Source organism: Crinia signifera, chromosome 1, assembly GCF_055691185.1.
Source record: "Crinia signifera chromosome 1, ASM5569118v1, whole genome shotgun sequence".
Taxonomy (NCBI): Eukaryota; Metazoa; Chordata; class Amphibia; order Anura; family Myobatrachidae; genus Crinia; species Crinia signifera.
The window spans coordinates 278,971,930-278,992,459 of NC_139217.1; the positions used below are offsets into that span (position 1 = coordinate 278,971,930).

Consider the following 20,530-nt stretch of genomic DNA (forward strand, 5'->3'; position numbering starts at 1 on the left):
TTGAAATAGAAATATAATAATATAGTCAGTGTCTTTGCCTTTGAAATAATTTTCAATAAGTTTTTTGTTTTGCTGATGTGCGTAATTCTTATTCCATTTTTTGTGCACTGAATATCAATGCATTTTATGTTTTAAGGACCCAGGATTGGCCATAAAACGAACCCACAGATTACAGGTCTCAGAAAACTATATATACAGACCAAAAAGCAGAAGAAGTTGCAGTTTGTTGTTGGCGGATATGCTTACCTTCTTCCGAAGACCTCCCTTGTGCTTAGGTGTCCTGTACGTCAGTTCCGTAAGCCCCATATCATATGGGAAAAAGATGGGAAACATTTAATCAGCTCAGAACACATTACTGTTGCACAACATGGATATATCAAAATTCATCACCTTAAACTTTCCGACACTGGAGTTTACACATGCATGGCAGGGCCTAGCCAAGAACGTTTTGTCATCAAGCTTATTGGAGAGAATAATAAAATTATTTCCCAAGCTTCCAGAGTTAGAGATGAAGGAAATGCCAAGAAAATGAGAAAGAATGATGCTTATAACCACCCTGAAAAGCAGCAGAGTGCAAATCTGTTTAACCGAAGCAAGACAGAGAAGCAAATGCAACTGTCAGACCCTAGCAGTCACTACGATAATATTATATCACGTCTTTTGGCCCTAAAAGTTTGGTCTGATCATCATATGGATCCATCTGACCCTCAAGAATCTTTTGAAAGGAATATCTCCTCAGAGGAAGACCATGGTTTGGAACATTCTTTACCTAACACTTTTGTCACCGATGTAAAGCACGTAGATGATATAATTCGATCTTTGTCTCAGCAACCTGTTGAACTGAACGACAACAACAGCAGGCACCTTTTATTACAAATGGCTCAGGAGTTAACAAGGAGCCATCTAGAAAGCCACGAACCACCTGTTTTCAAGACAGATCATAAACAGGTTAGTCCTGGAACTTCAGAACATTCATCGCATAAACCTGTTTCTGGTTTTTCCAGTTCCTGGAGGTCGTCATCCACGGAAGCAGAAGCATTGGAGCCTCATGAAAGGCTCCCAGCCCATTCTCTCAGGAAGCCAGTCATTCTAAGAAAGATATCAGCAGCTCAGCATTTTTCTGCGTCTGAGGTGGTTACTCACATTGGACAGACCGTAGCACTGGCTAGCGGAACACTCAGTGTACTGCTTCATTGTGAAGCTGGTGGAAACCCTAAACCACTTATTAGCTGGGCCAAAAATGGAGAGGAAGTGACATACAGTAACAGGTAACAACATGGGTTAGAAGAAAAATTGAATTAGCATACTACTTTATGTTTTTCATACATTAATTACAACCAGTGTGGCGGTTTGTTTCTTTTACTTACTACATCATGTCTATACTGTGTTTGTGTTGCTGGTTTTTGAGGTAGGAAATTACAAGCAAAACATATTTGTTATTATTTTGTTATATAGATCACTGGAATACGACTTGAAAATTCAGCCTAATGTAAAAATAGATATCTAGTTAATAGTAGTTCTATCTTTTACAAATCGCTTCATTCATTTTCATATTTTGTTGGCAGAACCAAGATTACCTGTGTCTAGTCTATCCCTATCATAATCACTGGTGTAACAATAGCCCCAGTAAGAATAGTTACGCCACTGATCATAATATAAAACAACATTTCCTTGTCATAAAATAGAGCTACACTAGAACATTGAGTGATCATTCATACATTTAATGCATTTAATTGTCTAGTTAGAAAAATATTAAATGGAAACAGACAGGGAATTTAGCTTATTTTTTCAAGCACATTCAGTACTATTTTCCAATAGGTAATAATGACACTTGCCAATTTAAAATATGGTTCATTGTTCATTGAAAACAATGCAATATCAGCACAGTTTACTAAATTGAGCAATGATTTGACAACTTGTCTTTTTATACCTCTTTCACATCACATCTTGGACCTGGATCATTGGTGGGTTGGTAATGTGTTGACCCGGCTCGAGGTGCGGTGTGAAAGTACCGAAGCTTATAACCCGGGTCAACTGACCCGGCAGTTCAACCAGGGCTATAATGGGTGACCCGGGTTTAATGTGAAAATATAATGGTATTAGCAAATTATGTATTAATAGTTTACAGTCAGGGTGGAAGCAATATGGAGGCTTTATTAAATGTATGTCAATATTGAATTGTCAGAATTGATTTACTTATTAATTGTATTTGCTTAACAAATTATATATTTAAACAGGATACTCTTAAAATCAGATGATTCCCTGCAAATACTAGAGCCAGTTGAAGCTGATGTTGGATTTTATACCTGCAATGCCACCAACCCTTTAGGCTCTGCTTCCGTGTCTATTGCCATTACTCTAGCAGGTATGCTATAGCTAGTGACCACTTTAGTGGATGTTGTCTATCGTGATTTACATTGTGTTTGAAACTAGTACTATAAACAACTAAGAAAATAGGTACTGAAGATGTACCTTATTAACCTAGTGTAAAGTGTATCCGGAAAGTATTCACAGAGCTTCACTTTTTACACATTTTGTTATGTTACAGCCTTATTCTAAAATGGAATAAATAATTTTTGCCTTTGTGCGTTGTGAATACTTACCAGATGTATATGTAGATCACATTGGAGATATGCACAGATAAACTGCCAAACATGTCAATTTGTTCTTAGCACTGAGTAAGTGTAGAGCACTGTGATGGCCGTGGCTAGAAGAAGGCCACTGCTGACATCCTCGGGCCTTCCTCCAAACAACCGGGCCACTTCTGCATTTTCTGGGGCACGCCCAGAAAACGCTGGCGTGCTGCCCACAAACGGCTGCCAGCTGGCAATCAACTTGCTAGCCATCACTGGCTTAATTCGCATGGAAGTCTCGCGCATGCACATTATGATCTGTCCAATAATCATTTGGGCTGCGAATTTACAGCCCATCGGACGGGACTAAATAACCTCTCTGTCTCCTGGGACACTTGGCTACCATAAAAATATGCATTTGAATATTTTCTGTAGACTAATTGGAAGTGATTTTGGTACTTGTGAATTATCACGGCGCCGCAGCGCACTACGTAGTCAGCGTCAGCTAGCGTAGTCGTAGTAAGGCAGCATAGCAAGCGTAGTGTAAAGTAACTAGTAAAGCTGCAGGCGTCCACAGGGTTAGGTGCGCTGGCAGACGCTGGAACAACATTGTAGGAAGCGCTTCACATACAGTGCCAGGAACCACCAGATCCCCAACCCTGACGGACGCCGGCAGAGAGGCATTCTATGTTAGTTGAATGTGCGAGCGTCTCATACGCACGAATGTCCCACACACTCTGCGGCTGTGGACATACGCACAAGCATCCCAGACACTCTGCGGCTGTGGACACAGGGTTAAGGGGTGTGGCGCACATGCATCTTGTGCACAAAAAAGGACGCATTTGCCAGTGCTCCATGTCAATTTCTGGCAAATGCCCCCATTTCAAACCCCCACTATCCATGTCAGCCTGAAGCGTGGCGAGCTCAGTGAGCCCCGCAAGGGGACACAATACACATCCTCCTGACCTTTTCACAACCCCACTATCCACGTCGGCGTGAAGTTGATTCTATAAAGTGTGACGAGCCACCGAGCCCAAAGCATGGCGAGCAGACGCTGAAAACAAGCCCAAAGCGTGGTGAGGGGACGCAGATTACTTCACATATATTCCGCGTCCCCTCGCGGGGATTGCTGCACTTGCCACAATTTGGGCTAGTTTTACGCATCACCTCGCAGGGCTCGCTGCGCTTGCCACGCTTCGGGCTCGGTGGCTTGCTGCGCTCGCCACACTTTATATAAACTCCACACTGATGTGGATAGTGGGGGTATGAAAAGGTTGGGAGGACGCATAATGTGTCCCCTCGTGGGGCTCGCTGTGCTCACCATGCTTTGGGCTGATGTGGATAGTGGGGGTGTTTAAGAAAAACATTCACACCTGGCATATCATCCATCTGAAACAGTAATGTCTTAACTGGCAACTGGATTTTATTGAACAATAAGCTCAGAAATACAGCCGCAGTCACAGTCGCTTCACCTTCACCTCTGACTGACTACGCTGACTGCGTAAGCTCGTGCTGAAGGGACACTACGCTGAGAAGAACGCTCGTGCTGAAGGGACACTACTACGCTGCTGAAAGGACACTACGCTGAATAGGACAGTTCGTAAACTACTTAACAGGCGCCGTGATAATACATAAGTACCGTGAGTGTTTCTTATAAACAATCCTCTTATAAAATCCCTGAGTGCCCATTCTTCTACTAATATATATATATATATATATATATATATTATTGACTACTTGTCGGATAAAACTTGTGTCTATAACTGGCAAATTTGACATGTCTGACCCACCACAGTGCATAGCAACCTGATTTTCTTATGCAGCAATCATGTGTTTAAAATCAATATTGTAACAAATACCAGTTAAATGGTCGCTACCTTTTCTGTGAAAGGTTAGTGTGTTGACATACTTGTTACCTGATAATGTTTCACATTACCTCTTGCCCTGCTGTTTTTGTCCTGTGCATTAGTAAAATGTCAACACATCTGGTTTTGGTGTTGCATATTTTAAGATTTAAACCATTTTCCAAATAAATTAGAATAAAGTTACATATTCCAAAGCCTGAGGTGACTAACACACACGTGATTGCTAAACATTACAGTCTTATCCTGCAACAAAAATATAAAAACATAACCCTGTTTGTTATGATACTTACATTTGTGTTTGTCCTTGGCACCAAACAAAACAAAAAAAAATCTGTTGGGAAATACTTTATTTTAAATCATATATGTTTCAAATTAAATGTGTGTGACTAGGATATTATTCATTGCATTTTTTAAGAATACTTATCATGATTTTACACTTTAAATTGGAATTACTAGCTTAACATGGGTATTCCGGTCATTCCAACATGTAGGATTTAATCAGCACCATGTGTCAGTCATTTAATGAATACGATTCCATTGAAAAAGGGAAAGATTCAGATATTTACATAATGTCACGTCATCAGTAAAGCTACATAATGCCACAGGCCATCAATAAAGCTACATATTGTCACATGCCATCAATAAAGCTACATATTGTCACATGCCATCAATAAAGCTACATATTGTCACATGTGAACAACAAAGCTACATAATGTCACGTTACCAATAAAGCTACTTAATGTCACATTATCAATAAAGCTGCATATTGTCACATTATTAATAAAGCTACATATTGTCAAGTCAGCAATAAAGCTACATGATGTCACCTGTCAACAATAAAACTACATAATGTCACATGTAATCAATAAAGCTAAATATTGCCACATACCAAATAGTTAGCGTAGTCAATAGAGCGTGTTCCCGCGGCCGCTTACGTAGTTAGCGTAGTCAGTCAGGCGTCCCTGTCAGTATCAGCTTCGTGTTCCCACCCGTTCACGGGCTAGCCGGAGCTTACGTAGTTCGCATAGTCAGTCAGCGTTATGCAGTTAGCATAATCAGTCAGCGCTTATTACATTGTGTGGGAACCATTGACCATTTTACCATTTTACCCTGCCTAACATGACAGGTGTGAATGTGTTCCTGAAACAGCCCCACTATCCACGCCAGCCCGAAGTGTGGCGAGCGGATGCGGTACGCGTCCTCCTGACTTGTTTATACCCGCAATATTCACATCAGCGTGGAGCTTATTTTATAAAGTGTGGTGAGCCACCGAGCCCGAAGTTTGGCGAGCGGATGTGGAATACACGTCAAGTAATCCGCGTCCCCTCGCTGGGCTCGCCTCGCTGCGCTTGCCACACTTTATAAAATCAACTCCATGCCTACGTGTATAGTGGGGGTATGAACAAGTCGGGAGGACGCGTACCATGTCCCCTTGCGGGGCTCGCTGCGCTCGCCTCAGACAGATGGAGCGCCTCTCCGCCGGCGCCCACATGTTCCCCTCTCTGCCGGTGTCCGCCAGCGCAGGGGATCTGGCGGTTACCGGCACTAGGCTTGCCAGGGATGCCAGGGACAGAGCTGCAGCTCCCGGGGACAGTACGGTGACTACGCTGAGCTGCCGCGGGGACACTACGCTTACTACGCTAGGCAGCCGTTGAGCTACGCTGACAATGTAGCTTAGGCTGCCGCCGTGAAACTACACAAGTACCAAATATTTAATCCTTAATAGTTTTACATGTTTATGTGCCTGCAGATAAGGGACTCTTAGTTCTGCATTCATGTTTCTATAATCTTCATTTAGTGGTGCTGAACTTTTTTGTGGTAGTTTCAGGCCTTGAAGAGGTCTCTTGTTGCATGTATGTATTACATATTAATAACATGTGTCACAAGTTATTGAATGCTCAAGCTTACATTACTGACCTTTTATTCAATGTAGAGGCTTGTGTTTAAGCCATGCTTGTTCTCCTGTGGTCTTCATCCATTCTTCATTGGCTTAGATGGTTTATAGCATGTCTTGTGTGGACAGCTTGCTGCAAAACAGCAGGCTACCTTTTAGTGTGATGCCCCTCGGTGCCTGCTCTTTGAACCTCTGCGGTGTCAGGTGACCACAATATTCTGTCTTCTTTCTCCAGGGAAACCATTAATAAAGACCTCAAAGGCTTTTCTTCTCAATGTGGATGCACCATCTATCACTGTTGATGTGGGTACTATGGTGAAAACCATTCAAGCAACAAATGTTACTATCCACTGCCAAGTAGCAGGTAAGGCAGCATTCACTCACATTTTATCGCATCTGAAAGAACACACAGCACTAGCTCACGGTTATATTATAATATATGATGACTAACTTAATAACAAGTAGACAGCAATCTTACCATGATTTTTTATGCGCAATTTTGAACACTGTAACTGCATCTGTGCCGTATGTTTATTTCATTATATGTATAGTTTGTAGATAGAGCTAGGACAGCAATCAGTATACTCTACTTTGTGATGTTGTTGGAATAGAAGTGGGAACGTGTGAAGTCAGATTCTGCCAGCATAATATGTGAGATTTCTATGTCAAATTCAAATAAGATAAATATTCCAAGGAACAATTTAGAAAATCTAGTTATCTCTAGTGATCATGATCATTCATTAATGTTGTTAATGTTGAATTAAAGCACATTAACAACTTCTCTTGCTGAAATATCAGTATTTTCAGTTTTTTGCATAGAGAAAATCTGTGCAGGTAAGCCGAGATGTACATGCATGCTTTCCACCTTTTTTACCTGGGCCCCTTAGCAGATGCTGGAAGTGGAGGCACGATTTGCAGCATTGTACAGCAGAGGTTGGGCCCAGGATGAAGCAGTTTACTGAATATCATGTTATTAAGCAACTATGCTGCACACTTCCCTGGGGAAGTGGGCAGATCCAAGAGATTGGTCAACTCTCTCTGTGGGGGTTATTCTAGTCCATTCTTTCTGACAAAATCCTTCTTAGATGTACAAAACCATGTGCACTGCGGGTGGGGCAGATGTAACTTGTGCAGAGAGAATTAGATTTGGGTGGGGTTTTTCTTCAAAGTGAGATCTATATTGAAGTGTAAAATCATGCAGTCAGTATTTTCCCTGCACAGAAACAAAATAACTCACCCAAATCTAATTCTCTCTGCACATGTTACATCTGCCCCCCTGCAGTGCACATGGTTTTGTCCATCTAAGAAGGATTTTGTCAGAAAGAATGAACTAGAATAAACCCCTGTGTTAGCAGTCGCCACACCGCAGCGTACGTCCGGGTGGTTACATAGCAACCTGTCAGCAGAGTAACCGGGAGCTTCCGGTCGACGGGAAAAGACAGGGGAGGCTTCTTTAGGTTGCTAGGCAACCAGAATGCTGGCAGGCTGCAGTGTCTGTCAGGTGTAAAGCTGCAGCTTTGTATTCTTTCACCTAGACCTTGTTGTGCTAATTGTCTATTCTCTCTGTGAATGGGAGTTGGTCTTTTATAATCCCCTCTGACTTTTGCACAGATGCCGGTTATAGGTTCTAGTACTTGTAGTTACCTTGTCCTCGTCCTTATTCTGCTATTGAACCCTGTGCCTGTGCAGTTTGTGCTGTTAGCAGCTTTAGCTCTGGGTTTCCCTGAGTCCACTGCAGACAGCTTAAAAGCTAAATACTTGGCAGTTTCTTTGTACCTCTCCTAGTTGCATTTATATTCTGCATTTATAACATCCTGTGCATTGTTGCATTTATATTTTGCATACAGATGGAGTGCCTCTGATTGTTGCAGGTCCTGCCGATTTTCTATTGCCAACCGCAAGGTTCTTTCATCAGACGGAAGGGGGAGCGCGTGCATAAGATGCTCACGCGCCCTGTTCTGTCTGAGCCCATCGCAGCCTCCCTGACGCTGACCGCAGTCCCCTGTACCTGCTCCCCGCCACCGAGAATGATTTTGATTTTGCGATCAACTCTGAATCGGGCCCCGTATTTTCTATCATTTTCTATCATTTACTGCGATACCACTTCTAGACAGATTAAAAACCTTTGTTCTATAATTGTTTAAGTATTTTATAAATAATAATCATTATGCTGAGGTTTAAATGAGTTACAAGATGAAAGAGTACGTGTGTTTAGACATTCTGACCTGTACGATGTATGCGTTGAAGTCATGGGTCAGGACTGTGATGATGCGTTTTGCATTATCATAGAACCGACAATATTCTGTGTGGGTAGGGTCATGATGGCATGTCTCATGGTACCACACAATCCAACTTGTACCTTCCAGATCTCCCGGACATCACATAAAATGAAGTAACTATGATCTAGATATGTTTATGGAGTCATTTATAATGTAATCATGAACCTACATTTAACGCTACTTCTAGCAGACTGGTTTAGTGTATTTTCAGAGGCCATGTTAACTGTCAGGGATAGAAAGACAGTTTTTCAACTGAACCCTTACACACCAAGACCAGGTCACTGTGGATAAACAAGAGCGGTCTGTGGGAATCTTTAGCCACAAGTGACATTGTATATTGCAGAACCTCATTACTTCTTATTTCCCATTGTCACACATTCTCCTCTTGGGCTTAGAAACAGAAACCTCTGACCTACTACAGTAATACATTGTGCAATGCAGTACTACAGTATGTGTTGGACAGTGTTATTAATCTCTGGAACATGTGTTATTGTTTATGTTACATTAGAGCAATGTTTATCAGAAGGCTAACGGTTACTCCTTAAATAGGAAATACATCCAGGAATTAAATATTTCTTAATTGCTGATGAGCATTTTATTGGCTAATGTGATGTTATCTGGTTAGGTGTTATATTGATATATTGAACCTGGCAATCTGTAATTAGGCTGTATATTTTATTATAAGACTACAGGTAAGGGGCGGTATTCAATGCGGCTGGCGAGGGGGTTTGTACAGTGAGGATGACTTTTCCTCACCGAAAACAAGTCATCCTCACTGTCAAACCCCCTCTTAAACGGCGAGGTTCCCTGAAAATGCAGCGAGGCAGCTGCATTTTGTGGCGAGCCCTGACGTTTTCATGGCCACACTCACCGTTTCCACCTTGCGTCTGGGAAAAAGGAAGGTGGGAACAGCGAGTGAAGACTGAAGGGGAGTGCGTTGAATACTGATGGCAACCTATCAGCACTTCTCCATCGGGGGCTTTGAATACCCCTAAATGTCTTAAGGTAATTGTGCCTAAACTAGGAAAGGATATTAAAAATATGGGTCACCCCCACAATTTTAAATATTAACTTTACTTATAGTACTGTCCAGAATATTTTACAACGCTGCCATACACACAGACACACACAACCTGTTTCAGAGGTGGGAGCAGCTGTGTCATTCCAACCACATGAGCGTAATAGGTCCTCCACATTCACGGTCCTCCTGCCATCGAAGTTGTATACAAACCATCTTCCCGAATCAGGCCAATAGTTTCAGGAGCAGAAACCAACCCAAGGCTATGTTGAAACCATCTCGCCATAGACAGATTTGCCTCCACATTCTGGGAATTGTTTATACTGTGCTGGAGATGTATCAAGCCTTGTAGAAAGATAAAGTACAGATGGGTCTTGTCCCATCTTGGCAGGGGATGGCGCTGGCGTCGCCAGCCGCCATCCCCCGCCAGCGCCATGGCGATGGTGAGAAGGGGACGCGCGCGCACGAGAGGCGCGCGCGTCCCCTTCCGACGGCGCTTCCATCCGTTCCCCCGGGTCCCCGCCGGCTTGCCGGCGGTAACCCGGGGTCCCCGCCGCCTGCCCGCAGCCCCCCCTAACCCCCCCTAACCCTGCCCGTCTCCCTGAGGCGGAGACGGACAGGGTTTCCGTCGCACTGGCGACGGAGACTGAGACGCGCGTGCGCGTGAGACGCACGCGCGTCTCAGTGCATTCGCTGGCGTGGCTGCTGGCGGGTCGCCAGCGCAGACGTTCTGGCGACCCGCCAGCAAGGATGGGACCTGACCCATCTGTACCAACCAATCAGCTCCTGTCATTTTTCAAACAATGTTCTAGATGTCCAATAACTCATGAGGTTGAAGGATTATTGGACCTTTCGGTACTTGTTTCCTAGAAGGTGCCCAGATTTTCTACGTATGCAAACGTAGGGAAATTGCATTGCATCGCATGGGCCATTGTAGTGGCGTGCGATGCGATTTTTTTAATGTCATTTATTCACTGCTCTGAGTGCCCGAGGGGATCGCATCGCACCTCCCGCAAAATCTCATGCGATCACATGTGATTTTATAGGGTGTGCGATGGCATTACATTAGGTATACAATTATATTATTGTATGACATACAATGATGTTTTACGTACCCCCCGCCCCCCCACTATCCACGCCACCCCGAGGCGTTGTGAGCGGCATCGGTACGCGTCCTCCGACGTTTTCATAACCCCACCATCCATGTCTGCGTGGAGTTGATTTTATATAGTGTGGCGAGCGTAGCGAGCGTAGCGAGGGGACGCGGATAACTTTACATGTATTCCGCGTCCCCCCTGTATTGCCGTGCTTCGGGCTCGGTGGCTCGCTGCACTCGCCACACTATATAAAATCGAATCCACACCAACGTGGATAGTGTTGATATGAAAAAGTCGTAGGACTTGTATCGCCGCTGCTCGTCACACTTCGGGGTGGTGTGGATAGTGGGGGGGTGCGTAAAACCTAATTTTATGACATACAATCATTATTTTATACCTAATATTACATGAAAAAATTGCATCGCATCGCACGGCACTAAAATGGCCCATGCGATGCAATGCGAGTTCCCTACGCAGAATACCCGACTAAGCAAATAGCTTAGTGGGCGCCGTTCTAGGAAACAAGTACCGACCTTTCTTTATAACGTGTGTGTCACATTTTGTAAGATTGGTTGCATTGCATGCTATGAACATACCCACCTGTAGTTAATGCAATGTGTGTAACTGTTCAGAGGTGCAACTACCATTGGTGCAGCAGGTGCAGTGCACTGGGGCCCCTGAAGACTTAGGGGCCCACTGCTGCCCCTGTCACACACTTTTTATCCTGTCACACTCTACCTCCCCCTATCACCAACTGCCGTGTTGCATATTGGGAACTTGGTTTGCAGTGGAGGAGAGGGGCCCAAATTATATTATTGCAGCTGGGCCCACCACTCACAAGTTCCACCACTGTACCTGTTACATTCACATTGTGCTCATGTCAAGGAATAAGCCAAAGCCCAGTCCTTCTCAACTCCAACTACATATGCATTCCCTATTCTCGTGAGAATAAATACAAAACTGGTAAGAATAAACTGTGAGTACACATAGGGGCATATGTAATAGTAACCAAGTTCACCGGAGGTGTGGGATGCCGCCTGAACAAGTTTTTCTAAAGCGGCAATCCTTTACAGGGCATGGTTTTGCCTTGTAAATGAACGTAGCTTTAAAAAAAACTCATAGTTTTTCCGGAATACCGCACCTCTGCTAAACGCGGGCCCTACTACATATGCCCCATAAGGATATAGGTACATTCCGTCTCCTGTACAAGGTTTATGTCGCAGCAAGGCCAGACATATACATATCCTGTTCCATCATGGAAATCCTTCTTGGAATCTTGTTCCAAGTTCTGAATGAGAGGTCACTGATAAGATCATCAGCCATGGCTCCCAGTGGATATGAAAAGACGTAAAAGTTTACTATATGCGCCTTTCAGACAGCACATAGTAACAATGATTATGATGGATGAACTGTGCAATGTAAATATGACATGAGGCTCCTGCTGCTGATGCCAGGAGACAGTGAAATGGGCTGACTGTTGACAGGCTTTGATAAGCTGCAGCAGAAGATTACTGTAGCAAAAATGATGACACGCTAAGAATTATGGCCCCAGGAGATAGTAGTAATGTACATTCCACATTAAGACTTAGGCACTTGGTTTGTCACTAATAGCTTGTTTCATTTTTTTTCTTATTCTCTTCAATTATCTGTTATCGGCTACATTTGTGAAATTCTCTTTTGTAAATCAGTTTGCTAAGCTGATTCCAAAGCAGCATGCAATGCCTTAAGCTGGACATCGAAATATTTATTGTTTGATCTGGCTGGTTGGAACAAAACCTGGTAATGTATGAGAGCAAATTGCAGTTGACCATTTGCTTCAAAATGCTGGAAAACTGCCAAACTGATATTACCAGGTTTTTGTTCCAACCAGAAAGTTTTTGTGAATCCGCACATAATTTTAATAACTGTATTTAAATTGGACCAACATATATCTAATTTGAAGGTAATCTGTTGGGTGACCTGTTGGTGGTGCTCCCAGATCAAGTTCAGGGAACTTACAATGGAGAGTTTCTTGCAGTAGAATGCAAGAGGAGACTGATTATGTGTTATCTGGGGCACACTTAAACAATGTTATTGTGAAATGTTATAACAATTTAAAACATAACTTTTATTATTGTACTCTTAAAAGGAAGGGTGACACTTGTCACTTATGGGATATTAACAGATTTGTGAGATAATCCTATCCCAATTAAACATTTGCACGATACATAAAGAAAAGAAGACAAATTTTAATTTATACAATCTAAACAATGTATTTGATTCTCCAGTTGCGAAAATGTATTATTCAATACGCGGACTACTGACTTATGGATGCCCCTTATAATTGAATAGATATCCGGAATATATCTCATTGTCTCTCATGACCAATGTTTGGGGCAATCCTGCCTGCTTTCCTCCTTTATTTGTTATCTCCCTATGGTGTGTGAGTTTGGCACAGTTAGTTAGTAATAATGGTAGAAGAGATTTGAAAAATGAGTGTGTAGGATTGGGACATGGATGGCTCATCAGGGGAATGCAGTGATAGGGGCCCCTTCTTAAAGGGTGTGGTAAGACTCCATAAGGGGGTGAGGCCAAAAACTACAGATGCTTGGCTAACCATTAGGCAAATCTTGGTGTAGTTTCTAGAGAAGTCAATCAAGCCTCCATGTTTATCAGTGGCCCTGCTCCATCAAGTTACCGACCATATAACAAAGTAACAATGTAAAATTTGAGTGCACAGTCTGACTCATTGACGAGAGTTTGGGCCCTCAGGCAGTGGGGCCTATCTGGAATTTCCCACTGTGCATCTGTGGGCTAGACCGTTTTGATTGAAAGACTGCAAGACTGTCAGTTGGCGACTGTCCTGCCAAAAGTGTGATGGTTCCCTGGTATGACCAATCTTGCTATAATATCTTCTGTACATTATAACAGGCCACCAATGTGACTACATGAAAGCATGAGGCTGCTGGCAAAGTACTTTTATTCATCATAATAACCTATAATGTTTACCTTATATAAGAAATATGATCTATTTTTACACAACATTTTTTATTTTCATTTATATAACAAATGTGAGTGATGCTGGCATTTTTAGCAGATCATTTCGCACATCTCTCACAGAGATGTTCGCATTTAAAGGGTTAATATGCGTCATTGAACTGAAAAGCACTAATTGATTCATATATGGCATACACATAATTTGTAATTACACAAATGCCTTCTACATACCTCCCAACATGACCCTCTCCAGGAGGGACACAATGCTCTGTTCCTGGACTTCCCCCTGAATGTATTATTGCCATCACCTGTGTTGAACCTGGTTAATTGATATGAAAGGTGTTTCGACACAGGTGAGGGCAATATATATATATATATATATATATATATATATAGTACTTTACTGTCACTTACTGTATAGAGGTATGATATTGCATCTCATTTCAGTTAAAAGTTAAAAAATGACTGCAGAAATATAATACATTTTAAAGAGGCTCCTCAATTACCCACTCCACTCTGTGCTTGTGAATGATCCATACTGTGCTAAAGCTATATGAATTTTAATGGTATGCTTGTGTGTTGTGCGTGTGTGGTGTGTGTGTATGTGAAATGATACAAGTTAAACTGAAAAATTGGATGGATTTCTTTCTGTTGTAACCATGTTATTATCTAAATGTTTAAGACAAATGTTCTTTTGCCACCTAGTGGTGCAAATTCACATGACAAGTCCAATTAGTTATAAAATAAAGTCAGAACTGGACATACATACATATATACATACATACATACATACATACATACATGTTCTTGTTGTTTTTTTTAATTTGTTTTGCATAAGATACATATCCCCATGCTGTGTGTGCACACTAGAAATACTCTAGTTACAGGTTTGTGCTCATACTACCTGCAAATTCAGAATGAGGGCAGATAGTTATGGACTGCTGCGCTCTAATGGTGCATACACACGGATAGATTTGGCAAAAGATCTGGGTGTTCCCGACCGATTGAAACGACCAATCGCTCAAATCGTTCCGTGTCTATGAACCATATATCGGACGATGCACATACTCACCGGTCGTTGGTAGAGGTTGATGATCTTTTCTGCATGCAGAAAGATCAGCGACCAATTATTAGAGATGTGTACCAATCGTTTTATGTGTATGCACAATGAACGATTTGGTAAGGCTAATTGACTGGCTCCCTCTCCCTCCACCATCATTAAAGATCAATCGTTCATGTTTAAACGTTTGCTCAATCGTTCATCATTTGACACCAAATCGTTTGTGCAGGAGTTCAGAGGAAATCGTTAACTAGATTTGAATCGATGGCCAAATCTATCTGTGTAAGACGTATAGATCTTATAGATTTTAGTAATAAAATGCTTGAAGGCTATAACTTACAATTATTTGTTATACTATAACTTTTGCTTATTGTTATATATATTTCAAATTATATTTCATGTACACTAGTTTTTTTATTTTTTTCAAATAATGTCTACTTGTCACAAGTCATCCATATTGTGGGCTGGACCAATATATATCAGTAACCTTGTATATTTATTATATAATTATTCCTTGAGATTGAATAGGCTAATTTCCCACAAAATCCACAAATAAAGTCCTCCACTGCATAATTGCTTTCTTTTTGGACTTCCCTTCCAGGTATAGCTCATGCCTCCACTGAAATCATCATATAAACTTAGAATTTGACAGGAGCTAAGAACCAATTGGCTTAGTTAGTCTGCCCATGTACTGTAGACACTTACAGACTAAGCGGTTCTTTTTTTTTTTTAGGTGCGAGCCAATAAATATATACCAGTATATTTTTGGATTGTGGGAGGAAACTGAGGTACACAATAGAAACCCATGCAAGCACAAGGCATTGTGGGACATTGACCTATGACCTCAGTGCTGTGAAACATTAATGCTAACCATTGCACTGTCTGTACTGCCCCATGCAGTGAGTGGGTGGAGCTATGATGATGCAATTGATAGCAGATCCCCAAGGGTATCCTACTGTCCTGGATTCCAGGATAACGCCCAGGAATTCCTATATCATAGACATCCAGAGAGAGTAGGCAAGTGTGCAGAATTGCATATAAGGGATGGGCCCACTGTAATATAAAAATTTAACATAAAGATGTGTTTTATTTTTCACTAAAGTCCTCTCTATTATTATGCAATATTTCTACAGGTCTCCCTGAGGCAGATGTGACTTGGTACAGAAATAAAAGCAGATTGCACCATGTATCTCACCATAGTGATGCATCTCTGTTCATCGGGAATGTAACTTATTCGGACCAGGGACTGTATACTTGCAAGGCCATCAATATACATGGGGAGGTGTCATCAACAACAGAGCTGCAAGTAATAGGTATGTGCACATGATGATAAGGATTTACACATTTATCCTAATTCTTTTTCATCCAATAAGGTACCAGATAAAGGAAATGTTGGAATGTGAAGCATTAGATGGATTGGTTGACATGCTTCATCTGAAAGCAGCTCAGTTTTCTCGTCTCATTTTATTGAGAGGAGGTTAGATGCCCTTTGTCACTCCTCCGGCCACCTACAGGTCCAGCCTCACCTCTATCCACACTCCATCCTGTCTGGTCTACACTCTCTCCTTCCTGTCCAGCCTCCCTCCTGCCCACTCTCTGCTCCTCTCCTGCGTGCCACCTGTTCCTATTGACTATCACGCTGCTTCTGTTTACTAATACTTCAGCACTGAACTTCATGCACTCTTGACAGTATTTTTGTATTACTAAACTTGCAGGTTGGAATTGTTTGCTACAGACCTGACCTGCTTACTTCTGTATTGGTGCCAGGGCTTATCACAAATAAAAATATCTCACTAGCTCTACAGTCAAACGGTTGACCACTATTGGTAGACATGGTTAAAAGGCCGACAGGGTCAAAAGTTTGACAGTCATAAGGTCGACATGATCAAAGGGTCAACATTCAAGAGGTTGACATGGTCACAATGTCAACATGGAAAAGGATGACATGGAAAAGGTTGACCTGAGTTTTTCAGTGTCTATGTAAACATAGGTCGGTATGGACAACGTATAAGTGTACTGCGCCCCCACATTTTGACTGTCAACCAATAGTTGTCGACCTTTTGACTGTTGACCTAGACACTGCGGATCTAATGACTGCATACCATGCAGTTTGAGGCCTGGGATTTATATGTTAGTATAGGGCACTATTGGCACTTATGGGTATTACTAAATGTTGTTTTTGATCTATTTTGGATAAATTAAAATCATCTTGAACAAAGTTGGGCATTCATGGCTAGAACACACATTTAAAAATGAATATAAAAGATAATCTGTTAGTAAATGTGCGGTTTACCCTTGGAAATCCATCATCGATTAAGAACGTTTTATTTTTAAAATCAGTCTTAAGTCGATAAACGTTGACCTTTAGTAAATGTACTCTCATTGTATCACTGTAGGTATCTTTATGTTATCATAAACTGATGGGTTGTTTTACACATATATATAACTTCTTTAGAACCTTCTCTGGTCACCTTTGGTGAAGAACGATTGTTAATGCTGATAGCTGAAGCTGGCCAAGGAATACCATCTGTGCTGGCATCTCTTATCGGCAACAGACTGATGGTGAGCAAAGGTGGATCGGCATTGATAGGTAGGTCAAACTGTAGAAATAAAATGACTGCACAGGAATTCTGCCTTATCACTCCACTTACTGTATGTTTCTATCAACTATGAGAGGATAAACATATGTGAATACTAACAAAAAGCTGTCTTTTTAAAAATGTAACATACGTCTCCCAGTAAATTATCATTGTCCCTTAGCAATTTCCAATAACACTTATTTGAGCCTCACCGAAATGTGAGTGAGTGCATCATTAGTGAGTATAACCTTTTAGTTTGAGATCTATTTTTCTTCAGTGTTTATAGATTTGACCAAGTTTAGATAAGTAATCAGCATTTCTAATTCCTGCCATTCTGGTAGAGGCTAATGCAAAGGGCATGTATTCAGTTGCTGCCTACATTCCTCAAGTGCACCTAGTATACTGCACGTACAGTATGATGTTCAACAATCAATATAAACCAGGCATATATAGCAGGCTTCCACTATATAGTAGTACTTACTTTAGTTAACATGTTAGAGAATATAATGGCAGTATTGTACTTCTCAGTGACTTTGAATTTTGCCTGCTTGACTCTGCATCGTGTGACCTGTTCTTAGTCTTTGCCCATGGCTTCTATATGTAAAAAGTATGTCTTTATTGGGTCCTGTTTTATGGCCCTGGGGCCAAATGTAATAGGGTGTGAGAATCAGAAAGAGCGATTTTTTTTCCCATTTTTTAAAAGCGGCAATCAATTACATGGCAAAATCAACCTTTTTTTTTTTTTTTCAGTGTAAATGATTGCAGCTTTAAAAAAATCGGAAAACTCCCCCAAAATTTCTCACTTTCTGATTCTCATGCCCTATTACAGGTGTTCTCGAACTCGGTCCTTGGGAACCCCCACACAGTTCACATTTTCCAGGTTACCCGGCAGGTGACTTGGAAAATGACCTGACACATTTTAAAAGATCCACAGTTGGAGCTAATTATTTCACTTGTGATTCTGTGAGGAGACCTGCCAAACATGCACTGTGTGGGGTACTGAGGACCAAGGGGGAGATTCTTTAAACTAAAAATGCGGTAAAACAACGGGGGGCATCGCCAGAAAAATTTGCAGATGCCCCATAGAAGCCTATGGGCTTCTAACGTGACCCACCGCCGCCCCGCACGACCCACCGGACGACCCACCGCCACCCCGCTCTTAACGCAAGAGCTGTCCTTTGCCATAATTATTGCATATGCGATAATTATGTGAGCGGTAGCCGGCGATGGGCAGCGGTAAGGGGGCGCGAATGTTAGAGCACCCACCCCCCCCCCCCCCCCCGAGTCTGAAAACCTGTGCCCTATTATATTTGCCCCTGAATTTCTGTCTTCTCCATTCACATGAACCTTTAGATTGTCCTCCTAAACTTAGAAGTCGGACATTATACTGTAAACTTGCTTCTGGTTCATCTCTACTGGCATGCCCTGTTTGGGCCTACATGCCTGTCTTTTTGTGGTTAATGTCAGAAGTCTTCATGAGTCTTTGTAGCTAAATAAATGCCTACAGAAGTAAGGGAAAAAAAGATTGCTGTATGGAATGAAGCCATATTCTGCTGGCATGTAAAATAAAGCATATCTTTCTATGTTTTTCTTTAGCTTATTGTGTTTTTGTTTTATTATTATTTTTCCAAGATGCTGACATCTGTGTCAGTTTCTCATGGTTTTTGTAGCATGTGGCTCAGCGTCTCATATCGGTTTGCACCTCTCTTGCACTGAACATGCCAGTGGGACACTCCTTAACGTTTGTTATTTTAGCAAACGTTCTATAAATCATAGTGAGATTCTACTTTATCTAAGTTTTTCCATTTACGTCTTAAAGGTGTAATAAGTTCCAAGAACAGGGAATGAAGTTAGAATTACAATTGATTCTGTTATGAGATTACACCACACAATCCTGCTTTTATGATTTGAGAATATTATTATTATGTGTAAGGCTGGCAATGGTATATGGATTGCACATCATAATATTCTCAAAGCGTAAAACAAGGATTAATAATACCACCCTCTATTTTATCAACTGTCCTATATACTCACTTGCCACTTTTGGTATGTACATGTGTGTATATGTATATATATTTATACAGGTATATACCAAAAGTGGTAGAGACTGATAGGCATTTGGAAACTCTCCAAAAGTAAAATTGTACCTTAGTCACACTATAGAGCAAATTATCAGGCCAAGCCTTTCTACCAAGTAATTTGCCTCTAAACATGGGACATTTTCTAGTGTGAAAGGGTCAACACGGGTTGACATTTTCCAGGTTCGGGACGATGACACGAGAATGGCGACACGGGTTTACCCTTTCACACAAGAAAAGGTCCCATGTTGAAAGGCAAATTACCGGGTAGAAAGGCTTGGCCTGATAATTTGCATTGCAGTGTGAACAGGGGGTCAGACTGGAACCGGCTAAATGACCCGGAATTCAGATGCCAAGTAAAAGCTGGAATTTTCAGTAGTAAAAAGCCTATTTAAATGAACATATCTGTCTCTAGTATGAGATCTAGTACTATGTCTGTAACCAACATGCAGAAGAAATGGCCTTTTTTGTATACTTGCTGGGAAGGGTATGGGTCATAGGGTTAAAAGTCATGTTCATTAGGTCAACATAAGCATTAGGTCAACATGAAAAAGGTCAACATGAGTTCTTCATGTGTTTTGTGTCTATGTTGACTTAAGCTGACATGGACACCGTATAAGTGTACCGCTTCACTCCCCATGCTATGGGCAAGGTGCCTCTATGCCCACTTGGATCGTGAACATTTTTTGAAGAAAAAAACACTCATGTCGACCTTTTTCATGTCAACATTTTCCATGTTGACCTAATGCTTGTGTCGACCTAATGACTGTTGACCTATAGTGGTTCGACCTAATGCTTGTAGACCTAGAGACAGCATCCTGCTAGGAAGTGGAACTGTGACAATCACACATAAGAAACACCAATTGTCCATTGTCCACTATCTGCAGAAAACAGAACTTCTTAGTGCTAACTAAGCTGAACTTTACTAATGCTTTCATGCAAACCTAGACTGAGCTGAGAAGCTCACAGCTCACCGAGCAATTGTGGCGCCGCCCTGTCGCATCAGCCTCAAAACCCCGCCCCCCCCCCCTGCCACCATGTCCCCTCGCAACTGCGCAACTGTGCGAGGGGATGTGTTCTGATGTGTTCCTCGACTGTGTCCACAGCAGGA

At 41.9% G+C, this 20,530-nt stretch overlaps 1 protein-coding gene across 3 annotated transcripts in view; it reads left to right on the plus strand.

The window, feature by feature from the left end:
* Positions 1-20,530, plus strand: part of ADAMTSL1 (ADAMTS like 1) — an 852,460-nt gene that overhangs the window by 791,035 nt on the left and 40,895 nt on the right. For all 3 annotated transcript variants that reach the window (XM_083184471.1, XM_083184462.1, XM_083184453.1), the window contains 5 exons: positions 137-1,268; positions 2,238-2,365; positions 6,568-6,696; positions 15,896-16,075; positions 17,218-17,352. In XM_083184471.1, the coding sequence (XP_083040597.1) occupies positions 137-1,268; positions 2,238-2,365; positions 6,568-6,696; positions 15,896-16,075; positions 17,218-17,352 (1,704 nt within the window). The remainder of the gene's footprint in view (positions 1-136; positions 1,269-2,237; positions 2,366-6,567; positions 6,697-15,895; positions 16,076-17,217; positions 17,353-20,530) is intronic.